This window comes from Marmota flaviventris, chromosome 1 (genome assembly GCF_047511675.1).
Source record: "Marmota flaviventris isolate mMarFla1 chromosome 1, mMarFla1.hap1, whole genome shotgun sequence".
NCBI classification, from domain to species: domain Eukaryota; kingdom Metazoa; phylum Chordata; class Mammalia; order Rodentia; family Sciuridae; genus Marmota; species Marmota flaviventris.
The window spans coordinates 13,707,845-13,720,798 of record NC_092498.1 but is presented as its reverse complement, the minus strand read 5'-3'; the positions used below and the strand labels follow the sequence as shown (position 1 = coordinate 13,720,798).

General features: G+C 38.3%; 1 protein-coding gene across 1 annotated transcript in view; it reads right to left on the bottom strand.

Moving 5' to 3' along the window:
* The window catches only part of Dennd11 (DENN domain containing 11), a 41,043-nt gene that overhangs the window by 13,395 nt on the left and 14,694 nt on the right, over window positions 1-12,954 (bottom strand). Inside the window, exons 3-4 of the mRNA XM_027952146.2 lie at window positions 12,675-12,833; window positions 2,503-2,656 (exon numbers count right to left, since the gene is read on the bottom strand). Coding sequence (XP_027807947.1) covers window positions 2,503-2,656; window positions 12,675-12,833 — 313 coding nt within the window. The remainder of the gene's footprint in view (window positions 1-2,502; window positions 2,657-12,674; window positions 12,834-12,954) is intronic.

Here is a 12,954-nt window from a genome sequence, read left to right as displayed (position 1 = left end):
GCAATTTTCCCTTTTCTCCCTTTATCCCTCCTTCTTGGCCTCTTGGGAAGAGGAATCTAGGGACATTCAAGTCAGATGTTGGTCACTGCCCCATGGCTTTGGAACTAGCCCACCAGCAACTTCCCTCAGAAGAAACAGAATTAGGGGCAGGGTGCAGATCAAGACAAGCCCAGAATGCCCCTGATCACCCTCAGACCATTTCTGTCTCTCAGCCCATGTCATAGGACTGAGAAGTCTGAAAACTCCATTTACTGGACCCCCAGTAAACGGGAGGGAGGGAGGGAAGGAAGGGAGGAAGGGAGGAAGGGAGGAAGGGAGGAAGGAAGGAAGGAAGGAAGGAAGGAAGGAAGGAAGGAAGTTCTCTGCAGCAGAAAAAGACACCTGACTCCAGCTTCCAACATTTCTGAGCACTCTCATGCCCCTGAGAGGTGAAGAATCAGGAGTACAGTGCTACCCTCAGAGATCTAACTATGGGCTGTGCTGAGGCCCCTCCTCCAAGCTCCCACAGTTCTCATAAAGACACCCCCTCCCCTTTGTTGCTCCAGCACCTGTGGATCCATCCTGTTGGTATTTATAGCCTTATGCAATTCCCTGTTCCCCTGGAGTAACTTGCTTCTAATCAAAAGAATATGGCTATATGGCAGGTTGTCACTTCCATGATTAGGTTACAAAGGATTCTGACATCTATATTGCTAACCAACCCTTTCTTGCTGGTTTTGATGAAGCAAGCTGCCATACGGAGAAATCCCATAACTAAGAACAGCCAGCAAGTACTGAGGACTTCAGTTCAATACCCCAAAGAAATCTAATCCTACCAATACCCACACGAGCTTAGAAGTGGCTAATTTTCTTGTTGGACCTTCTAATGACACCCCAATACAAGCTGACACCTCAACTGCAGTATCACAAAAGACAATGAAGGAGAAGACCCAGTCAAGTCATGCCTGGATTCCTGACTCACAGACACGGTAAGGTAATAAATAAGTACTCTTTCAAGTTTTACTCTTGAGTAATTTATTATGAAGCAATCTATGAGTAATAGGTATTACATAGCAAAGGGAAGATGCTGTTCTCCAAGAACTCTGCTTAAGGACCATGCCCTGCTGCTTTGAAATGGAAAAAATGGAACTTTTCCAAACATCATGAAGCCCAATCAATGTTGTAGGAGGCAGAGGCTCAACACCAGCCCTGGCTTTGACTGTGCATTGAAAGCCCAGATATAAAAGACAGGCTCATCTTCCATGGTGAGGACCAGCTTCAGTCCCACCTATTCCTTTGGGCTTCCAACTCCTGTTTACTGATTCCCTACATTGAATTAGTTTGAAATACTTAATGTGGTCTCTGCTTTCCTGATAAGACCCTAACTGTTACTTTTTAGGGTTCAAATTCCATGGCCTACTATTTAAAGTTTTCCCAATCTGAATCCAATCTATCTTTCCAGCCTTTTCTCTTATGACCAGGTGACATAAAAATTTAATCCCGACAAGTTTGCTCATACCCATGAGCTTGTCTTGTGTTTTCCCATATCCACATCTCCGCAAAGGCAGTGAAATAGGGTAGACTGAGCACTGGCTTCAGCACATGTCCTATGTAAACATAAGTCCTGCACTATCTCCTACTAACTGTAAGGCCTAAAGAAAATCATGGAACCTTTTTGAGCCTTGATTGCTTTAGGTGGAAAACAGGGATTAAAAAAATAATCATAAAGATATACTGCACCTATTAAAAAACAAAACAAGGAGTACTGTGACAGGTACAGATAAAAAGCCAGCATAATGTTTTGTTCACAAAACCTGCTGAGACAATGGTAGACCATGGCTCACTGTCGCTCATGCCTTCTCTCAGTCTGGAATTAGCATCCCTCACTTTCCACTTAGACAAATGCTTCAGAGGCCAACTCCTCTTCCAAGATGGCTTCTCTCTTAAACTCATGTATAATTCTTGTAAGAGGGGAGCTCTAGGTTTCAACTGAACTGTCTTGTGATCAACCACAAAGGAGGCAAAAGGAAGATAAAGGAGATTCATGTTCTTAGTCATCTCTGTAAACTTTAAACACCTAACATTTTGTATTTTGTTGACTATAAACAATATATATTCTAGAACTGAAAGCAAAGTGCTACAGGAAAAACAGAAAATATTAAAAATATTGTAACTAAAAAACATACCTGTTTATCAAACTTTTCATTTTCAGTCACGTCTGGCATTATAGTATCTGATGCAACCAACAGAATCCAATCCATTTTCTCCCTCCTAGGAGCCCAGCGTGACTGGCATGTCTATCACACTTGGCTTTGCATTATGAGAACTGTCCGGAAGGCATAGTGATTAAGATAACTTGCCTTAGGTTTTAAGTGAACCCAAAAGCTATGTTATAACCAATTGTATCAAAAGCAGACTTTCTGCATGAGCCCAAGACACCAATTCCTTATTAATTAAAAATTAATCTACAACAACTGTTCCCAGACCCACATCCAGGATGGTGTGAGAGTGTGGCAGCCTCACCTTCATCTCAGGGTACATGTAGCGGTGGATGGAGGGCAGCCAGTAGACAGGGGGCAGGTTGCTGCCTCTCCCAGGACCAGCGTGGAGCACCCCTTTCTTGTCCTCATAAAATGCAGCCAGATGAGAGTAATGTCCTGGCGTCTCCAGCTGGTGCCTGCACGACACACACAAATGTGCACAGTGAGAACAGCTCTGGCTGTGGCATGCAGCTCAACCCGTGCCCCCAGGGTTAAAGGCAAGGGGACACTCAGAAAATCTGCACTTTGAGGTTGCCTTGAGGCCTCCCTTGGTGTGACAGAAGATCCTAGGAAAAAGCTCACACAAGGGGCCTGAGCCACCCTGAGAGCAACATGTAAAGCCTTCTCTTTCTCGTGGGAAACAAATTAACAGGCGATGGCTAACATCTATTGTTCTTGAGCAAAATATGCTAAAGATTGTGTGCTGCTTCCCAGAGGATGGCTGTCCACTGTGAGGACGGATAACCCGGAAGATCACAAATTCCCTGCTTAAAATTGCTCTTTGTTTACACTTCATGCTTGCTTGCTCTCATTGTTCTTATAAAAGAGCAGGGAGAAGCTTCTCCTTCAGTGTCCCAAGTAAGGGAAAGCAGTTATTACTGGGTATCACTGAGGGCTTAAAAATTCACATCAAGTAATAAAGAAATACAACATGCCAGAATCTCTTCTCCTCCCACCCTGGTCTTCTCCTTTACTCAGGTCAGATACCCTGTTAGTTGAGGCAGTAGATCATCTGGAATGCAGAATGCTGCCTCCCAAGTTAAAGCACTTTGTTCACGGGGAATATTCGTGGTTGAAATTTGTCCTCCAAGAAAAAATATGCTGGGATCCTAATCCCCAGTCTCTCAGGAGGTGGCCTTCTTTAGATAGGGCTTTTACAGAGGTAACCAAGCTACAAGTTCATCAGAGTGATCCCTAATCCAGTAAGACTTCTAGAGAGGGGAACTCTGAATGCACACACACCAGCACCTAAGGATGAGGGAGAGAGGCGGGTGCCGCAGTCACATGCCCAGGAGACCAACATCTGCCAACAAAACCAGTAGCCAGAGGGGAGGCATGGAACAGATTCTCACAGGGAACCAACCCTGCAGACTGTTGCTCTAGCCACCCAGTTTCTGATGCTTTGTTGTACATTCTCAGCAAACCAATACAGAAAGGAATAAGAGGACCTCAACCCCTTTTAGCACATTTTTATTTTCTTGGTATCTTATTTCCATGTAATCATGAAAAAGAAACACAATACAGCTCCACTAAGTAAGAGAGGCATTCCTAATTAGGTTGACCCTGGAATAACAGTAATTAAGAACAGGCAATACCCACTGCCCCTCCACACACCAACCTGCCACATGGCTCACTCCAAACTAAAACAAACCCATCAAAGATTTCCACTGAACAAATGATAGGCCAGCTATTCTTCTACCCTCCACTCCAGAGTGACTTACAGCACTCAATATCAAGGTGATGGTTGAGATACTTTCAGGCACCTTTGTCTAATATAAGATAACTGAAGTTATGTGGGTTAGACTCTGTGTCCTCTATTCTGTACCACTGGTCTACAGGTCTATTTTGGTGCCAATACTATGCTGTTTTTGTTACTATTGCTTTGTAGTATAGTTTTAGGTCAGGAATAGTAATACCACCAGCTTCATTCTTCTTGCTAAGGATTGCTTTGGCTATGCTGGGTCTCTTATTTTTCTAGACGAAGTTCATGATTGCTTTTTCTATTTCTATAAGGAAAACCATTGGGATTTTGATTGGGATTGCATTGAATCTATAGTGCTTTTGGTAGTATGGTCATTTGACAATATTAATTCTGCCTATCCAAGAACAAGGGAGATCTTTCCATCTTCTAAGGTCTTCTTTAGTTTCTTTCTTTAGCATGTTGTAGTTTTCATTATAGAGGTCTTTCACCTCTTTTGTTAAATATTCCCAAGCATATATTTTTTTTGAGGCTATTGCAAATGGGGTGGTTTTCCTAGTTTCACTTTCAGCAGATTTGTCACTGATGTACAGAAATGGCTTTGATTTATGGGTGTTGATTTTATATCTAGCTACTTTGCTGAATTCATCTATTTGTTCTAGGAGATTTCTGGTGGCATGTTTTGGGTCTTTTAGGTATAACATCATATCACAAATAGCGATAATTTGAGTTCTTCTTTTCCTATCAATATCCCTTTAACTTCTTTTGTCGTCTAATTGCTCTGGCTAGAGTTTCAAAACCATGCTAAAATAGGAGTGGTGACAGAGGGCATCCCTGTCTTATTCCAGTTTTTAGAGGGAATGCTTTCAATTTTTCTCCATTTATAATGATGTTGGCTGGGAGTTTAGCATAGATAGCCTTTACAATGTTGAGGTTCCTGTTATTTCTATTTTTTCTAGCGTTTTGAACATGAAGGGATGCTGTATTTTATCAAATGCTTTCTCAGCATCTATTGAGATGATCATATGATTTTTATCTTTGAGTCTATTGATGTGATTAATTACATTTATTGATTTCCATATGTTGAACTAACCTTGCATTCCTGAGATGAACCCTACTTGATCATGATGCACTATCTTTTTGATGTTTTTGTATTCAATTTGCAAGAATTTATTGAGAATTTTTACATCTATATTCATTAGAAATATTGGTCTGAAGTTCTCTTTTTTAATATTTATTTTTTAAGTTGTAGTTGTATACAACACCCTCATTGCATCTATTTTTATGTGGTGCTGAGGATCGAACCAAGGGCCCCGCATATGCTAGGCAAATGCTCCACCCATGAGCCACAACTCCAACCCCTGAAGTTTTCTTTCTTTGATGTGTCTTTGTCTGGTTTGGGAATCAGGGTAATATTGGCCCCATAGAATGTGTTTCAAAGTGCTCCCTCCTTTTCTATTTCATGAAATAGTTTGAGAAGTACTGGTATTAGTTCTTCTTTAAAGGTCTTGTAGAACTCAATTGTGTGTCCATCCAGTCCTGGGCTTTTTCTTGGTTGGTGGGCTTCAGGAAAATTTGTATTTAAAAAAAAATAATATCACTATATTAAAAAATAATTGCTAAGATGAGTTCCTCTGGGAAATAGCTAATTTTGTGGGTTCCTATACATTTTGTTTTAAGCTTTGCACTAGCCAGGTAATACAATAATGACTAGGAGGTGCTTCTAATAATTTCTGACACTCTTACAAATGTTCTTGGAGTAGACAGAAAATCCATGGTGGCAAAGTTGTGTCTAATTATTCTGAAAGGATGGCAGTTTTCAGTTATTCCTCAAGGATTTGTGTCAAGTTGCTGAAAGTTCAACTAATAGAAAATTACAGACAACTAATAAGTTCAAAGGTGTTTTCCTTAGAACCCATTTTCCCTAAAAAGAACACCAAGAATCTGTATGTTTTGATCTAAAAGGGGTGGTATCAAGGGTAATTTATTTATTTATATGTGTGTGTGTATAAATCATATATATTTATGTTATATACATATGTGTATATGTATATGTGTATATGCATATAACATAAATATATATAAAACATAATTTATATTTATGCATGTATATACAAATTATATATATTATATACAAGTGTGTGTGTGTGTGTATAATTGGCAGTTCCTGGATTTAACAACTATTGTATGAAAGCCTCAAAATGTAAATACACTGCAGGTTTTACAACAAACAATACAAGATAAACCAAAAACTATAAGTAAGGCTGAGAGTGCTTCAAGACAAATTGATCTTCAACAAGATGTAAAAGAACATCCTCCTGGTGCGCTTACATATTAGAATGCATAGATTAAGAAAGTTCCACACTGAAATCCATGCCAAGCAATCTGCAGAAAGCATCCAAGAGACACCACATGGTAAAAACTAGTAATAACTGGCTCAGTATATGCTACAGAGCTGAAACCACAGGATTCTGAACCAGATTAAAGATTCTTCTGAAGGACCAGAGACACTGGGGTTCTCTTTAAGTTCACATCCACTTCACTGATAAATCTCAGGCAGGTGCGACTATGCAGATGCCCAATGCACCAACCCTGCCTTTCCTAATGCATCCTGCAACAGTTCATACTGTGGAGAAACCCGAGATGCCTCTGTGCAGTGACTGCACTTCATCACTCTGGTGTGTTCCTTATGGATCTGAACAAGTCTGCCTTCTGGCTTTGCAAGTACAGAAAGACAGGCATTTCCATTACTGTTGGTGCAGGGACCAAATGGTACCACCTTTCTGTAGGCTAAATTATAATTTGCATCAAATTATATACTGTGTATGTGTACACGCTCTGACTCAATGATTCCATTTCTAGGAAGGTGGCCTAAAGAAGTATGCATGGATATGAATGATCATTTACTCACAGGATGCTCATGTCTATGAGTTGTGAAAAACAAGAAACCTACAATCCCAATAACAGTGAAATAGTTAAACTGTGATTTATCTCTGTATATTGACATACTGTGAAACCACCAAAATAATGCTGAGAACTACCAATCATAATACAGTGAAAGGTTAACAAACCAAGTTACAAAACTTAAATATTCAACATCAGAATCCTTTTTTTAAAACAGTACTGTATGTGTATATATTTATACATGTGGAAAAGATAACAAAATGTTAACAGCAGATATACCTGAAAGCATGATCTTTTTCCTTTAGGCTTTTCTCTATTTTTTCAAGTTTTCTACAATAACTGTAGTATATGTTAATTTTATATTTAGTGTTCTAAAATTTTTCATTATGGAAACTTTTAAAAATACAGACACACAAATGGAAAGGAGAATAATGAGCCCCATGTATCCATTGCTCAGCTTCAATAGTTACCAATATTTGAGCAACATGGTTACATCTATTCCCTATCCCCTACCACTAATACTTTTCTTTTTCCTGAAATGTCTCAAAAAAAAAAAAAAAAAAAAAAAATCCCACATAACATTTTACCCACAGATATAAAGTATAATTAAAAATTAACTGATAAAGTATAATTAAAAATTAACATAATATACAATCACCATGCCATTATCTCATCTAACAAAATTAAATAATACCTTAATATATACTAATAACCACTTTATATTCAAATTACAACAACTATCCCCAAAATGACATTTTATAGTTGCTTTGTTTAAATCAAGATCTAAACATTAGGTCCAAAAATATGGTCATGTGTCTTAGTTCCCTTTTATTCTAATTTTTTAAATTAGAAAATAGTTACTTGCTGTCTTTTGATTAATAAGAAATAATAATAGAACTCCAATTAGATATTGAAGGCAAGAGTTGTAGATGAAATACTAATAAGTTTGGGACATCAGAAGTCTGAAAAAATATACAACACAGGTTAGGTATTGCAGAATCATTTAGTCACAGCCACAAGGAAATTTACCCTTGCCTAGACTTAATTCAGTTTTCCTCATGCTCTGTCACACAAGTCTCTTCTTTCATGTTGCCTTTAGTCTTCTTTAATCACTAGGTTGGAAAACCTTGCTAGCTATGACTCCAAATCTAGCAGTCATAAAAAGAAAAAAAATATATATCAACACAAGAAAAAAGTGATAAAAAAACAAATGAAAGTGGGAAAATATTTTCAATTTATATCACAAAGAGAAAATTTCCCTATTATACAGCAAACTCCTAGAAATTAATAAGGTCAAGAACAACAATAAAATGTAGCAAAGGCTAGAAACAGCTGACAGAAAAGAAAATGCAAATGACTTATAGGTGCTCAACCTCACTTATAAGAAGAAAAATACTTATAAAAACTATGCTGGGGTATTATTTCAATCCATCAGAATGCCAAAAAATTCAAAACTTTAATTTTTGTATTGGCAATGATGGGATGGAACAGGCATTCTCCTACATTACTACTGGGCATGGGAAAGTGTTCCACTTATATGGAATGCAATTTGACAAGATTTCTTAAAATCATAAATACATACACCACTTAAACTACTAATTTCATTTCTGGAAATTTAATGTATAGATATATCACTCATGCAAACTGATGCTTGTTCACAGGTATTCAGTGTGATATCAATTGTAATAGCAAAAGATGAAACAACCAAATGCCTATCAGGAGTAAACTTGATAAATAAAGTGCCGTTCTTCTATACAGGTCATATAATACAGCTGTGAAAAACAACAAAGAAGTTCTCAAGGTACTGGTGTGAGAAGATCTCCCATACTGTTGAATGAAAAAAGTGAGGTACAAACATGTTACCTTTTGTGTGAAAAGGAACAAAATAAGCATTCACATTTGTATTTGTTTATATCCTCATACAAACTTGGGAAGACACATGAGAAATGAACAGTGATTGCTGGGATTGTTGAATAGATGTGGGAACTAGGTGGAGACTTTTCATCGTGCGTCAGGGATGGAAATTGCTGCTCTACTCCTCTTTTAATAAAACCTTCCAAACTTCAGTGATCATATGGACACCCAGCTACACACTACTTTTCCCAGACTCCCTTTCTGCTAGGTGTGGCCAGTCACCAAGAACTGGCCAATGGAGTTTGAGCAGAAGTGAGGTGTTCAAGTTCTGGGACTTCAGCATCATTCGTCCTTCTCCTGGTGGAACATGATATGATAATGTGAGTCAGTGTCTACCCTGTGGATGAAGACATCGCTCTAGGGGATGGCGTAAGAGAATGACTTATATCCCAGAAGAACCAGTGCAATAGAGCCACCACCCCATACTAGATGGCTTCTCTTCCTCTGGGAGAAAAGCTGAAATTTCTACCTCATGGTAGAAAAGCTGAAATTCTATCTTGTTTTCAGTGCTTTGTGTCTCCTCTTTATTATAGTAACTTAGCCTGAATTTTAGCCAAAGCAGAAGTTATGGACCTTAAAATGAGATACTACAGTATCAAAAACCACAATGTGGCATTGGCTTAGCAGTAGAAGGGGAAGGTGGTAAAAAAAAAAAAAAATCATAGCTATTTCAGATTAGAAAGCTGGTGACCCTTGTCAACTTTAATAAGCTGAAGCCAGACCCTGTGTCATTTGAACATGTAGCTTCACCTGCTCCACGCTGCTCTGAGTGAGCAAAAAGAAAAAAAAATACCAATACAAGATAAGAGTAAGATGAAAATAGGTAAGAACTGCCCAGCTTGTGAGCAGAAATAGAAGAAAATACAGGTAACTAAGGACAGTGTATTCTAATTAAATATATATTTATTTTAGTTTAGGCAGATACAATACCTTTAATTTATTTTTATGTGGTGTGGCAAGTGCTCTTTCACTAAGCCACAACCCCAGCCCCACTAAATTTTATATAATAAATCAATTGGAGCCTCATGGAGCTGGAAAAGCAAATTCTTCTCTACCTAAATTCTTCTCTCCCAGTGCTTAAATGAAATTCTTTAGTTAAGTATTCTTGGACAGACATGGAAGTCAGTCTACTTGAAAGATCAAATAAAGGGTACAGCTTACAAATATTTGCTGAAATGAGGAGGAAAGGGATGGTCAGGAATAGATACCAGTAACTAATTTAGACCCCACTGACTTAAAAACCTTGTCCCAAAAGAGATCTTTGGAGTGGAGACCTGGGACAGACTGGAAGTCATGCGAATCTATTTCGTTTTTGAGAGGCATGTAGTGCCACATGTCTGGCCTATAAAAACCTAGGGCTTCTCAACTCCTGAAAAGACCATTAGACCCCCAAACCTGCACCAGTAAGAAATGTATTCTGGAGCATTTGAATACATGCAAGGACATGTCCTCCAGTGATGGCTTCAGATGGGGCTAAAAGGCCAGGCCAGGAGCCATAGAGAACTATAGACAAGGCGCTGTTCTACCCGGCAGCACCAAGATTCAGCCAAGAGCTCAATGTTCTGCAGGACAAGGACTATGTACAATCCCTGCTCAACAGAATTTCATCACTGCAATGGATTAATGACTGTTTGTATTTCTCATCCCTCACTTTTCCAGGTAAGAACTTGCACAGTGGCTCCTACTTCACCTTCTATGTTGCATTGGGGAGGTGGGGAATGGAAGCAACTCTCTATAGTTTTATAGGTTTTCAAGGTAAGAAGGACCAGGCCCTGATCTAATGAAGGACTGATGTGTATCCACACAGAAATCTTGAATTTTAGGTTAGAGGCATCACCTAGACACTGATTCTTTTTGGTGAGGGAGAAATGGCTTCTATTTGGGAAGAAGAGTGCACGTGGATATATGGATAGCCAAAGGGGAAAACTAAAGCAGAAGCTGCTAATTATTTTCTCAAAGTCTATTCTTTCTGTTTATAATCAAAGCTCAAGAATGTAAAGTGGTCACAGAGTCACACACCTACACTTTTCCCAGTCTATGTTGCTGATAGGTGTATCTTTGTGATTGAGAACTTGATAATAGATGTGACAGGTGATGTATAAACTTCTCTTCTTTCCCTCCTTCCTGTGGGCTGAAATGCAGGTGTATTAGTGGTGAGCAGCTTTGAAAACTCAGACAATACCTTAGAATACAAAAAAAAATTCACTATTAGGATGGTGGTGGCATAATGAGAGAGGAGAAGTGGGTCCCTGCACAACTGTATGGAACACAGCAGGTCACCCATCTTGACTACCTGCCTATCTCAACTACTGTGTGAGATAAAAATTTCTATCTTAATTGAGTCATTGTATTTTTGAGCCTCAGTTATTACTGTTCAGCCAGGACCCTTACTAGCATAATATCTTCTTATAATTTTAGGTTTCTGAGCTGTAAGAATATTGCCTAGGGCTGGGGATGTGGCACAAGTGGTAGCGTGCTTGCCTAGCATTTGTGAGGCACTGGGTTTGATTCTCAGCATCACATAAAAATAAAATAAAAGATATTGTGTCCACCTAAAGAAAAAAAAGAATATATTGCCTATTTGTGATATTAATTTTTAAAAAAGAAATAACTTCCTAAAGGTTTCAGGATACCCATAAAAAATGTTCCTTTTTAAAAACTCCATAATATTACTTCTTTTTAAAATGTTTTTTTTTTTTTGTAGTTATAGATGGACAGCATACCTTTGTTTATTTTTATATGGTGCTAAAAATCAAACCCAGTGCCTCACATGTGCTAGGCAAGCACTCTGCCACTGAGCTACAGTCTCAGCCAGACATAAAATTGAGGAAATATTGCAAACACATGAAAAAAAAAAAAAAAAAAGATGCAGAGATGTTCACCATTACAGCTCAGCTCCAGAATATAGAGAAGCAGCGAGAAGAAAAAAGAAAGAAAGAAAGAGAGAGAGAGAGAGAGAGAAAGAAAGAAAGAAAGAACAAGAAACATGCTAAATGCTCAACCATAGGGAATAACCATATATACTTCAGGACAGATCCAGCTTTTCTGATCTTTACAAGTGAAACTATGTTTAACATATTTCATCAAAATTGCCTATTTGAAAAAGTAAATCGTCAGATTAATAAGCTATTAATCCTATCTTTGCAAAGTATTTCCACTCTAAAATGATATTCACTGATACTGACAATGGATCTTTGAATGTTAATATTTGAGAGGAATTTTTTGATTATTTTGTATTTTGAATATTAAAATAATAAACATACTTTTTCACAAATAATAAATTTCATGTTGTTTCAAGATAGGTATTTCTTAAAAATTTTTAAATAATGATAAATTCTAAAGGAATGGCCTACAAAAGTTTTTATACAGGATGATGCCAAGTATTTTCTTTAAGTATAAAAACATATATCAGAAAAGAGGCAAATATGCTAAAATTTTAACAGTGATTTTAGGATTAGAGATAGATTTCCCCTCATAATCTGAAAGGTAATTAGGTTATTTGCATAATTAAAAAAAAACAAAACAGTAACTAATAATTTTGCTGCTTCTGTTAAAAATTCTCCTCCCATGACCTCAAATAGTAAATAATTATACATATAAGAAGTTTAAAGTCTGCCTGACTACTGGGTCAAAGACCTAATTATTGTATCTTAGGGTAAACAAAGATCACGTACATTTCAACAAATTATTTAACTACGTGCGACGAGAGCATTAGTATAAACTGAAAGCAAACTCACCCAGCACTCATTACACCGTGAAGGACTATTTTACAAGATGTTGGCGGAAAGAAAAAGACCACCCCACGCCTCCTGGAAGGGCACCTGTGGTTCTGGCACAACTTCCATCTCCAGGGACTGCTCGCATGTGCCAGCTGGCAGGCCCTGTTGCCACCCCACATCTGTATGGAAGCCACGTACCGAACCTGGTTCTCCAAGAAGTGCATGTACCGGTAGAGCAGGGTGTAGGAGGGAGAGAGGATGCCCACGGACTTCATTCGTGCACCCCGCTCCAGCTCACTTTCCACGGGCATGTTGGCGAAGCAGGCCAGGCCGAAGAAAGGCCCCTTTCGAAAATAGCTAAAATAGACCAAAATATATAGTGGGGCTCAAAATCAGGAAGAGATTTTGTTTTGTTTTCTTTTGTTCTCTTTTTCTTTAAGATGCAATTCCAAACTAAATAAATTGTATCCAGAGCTCC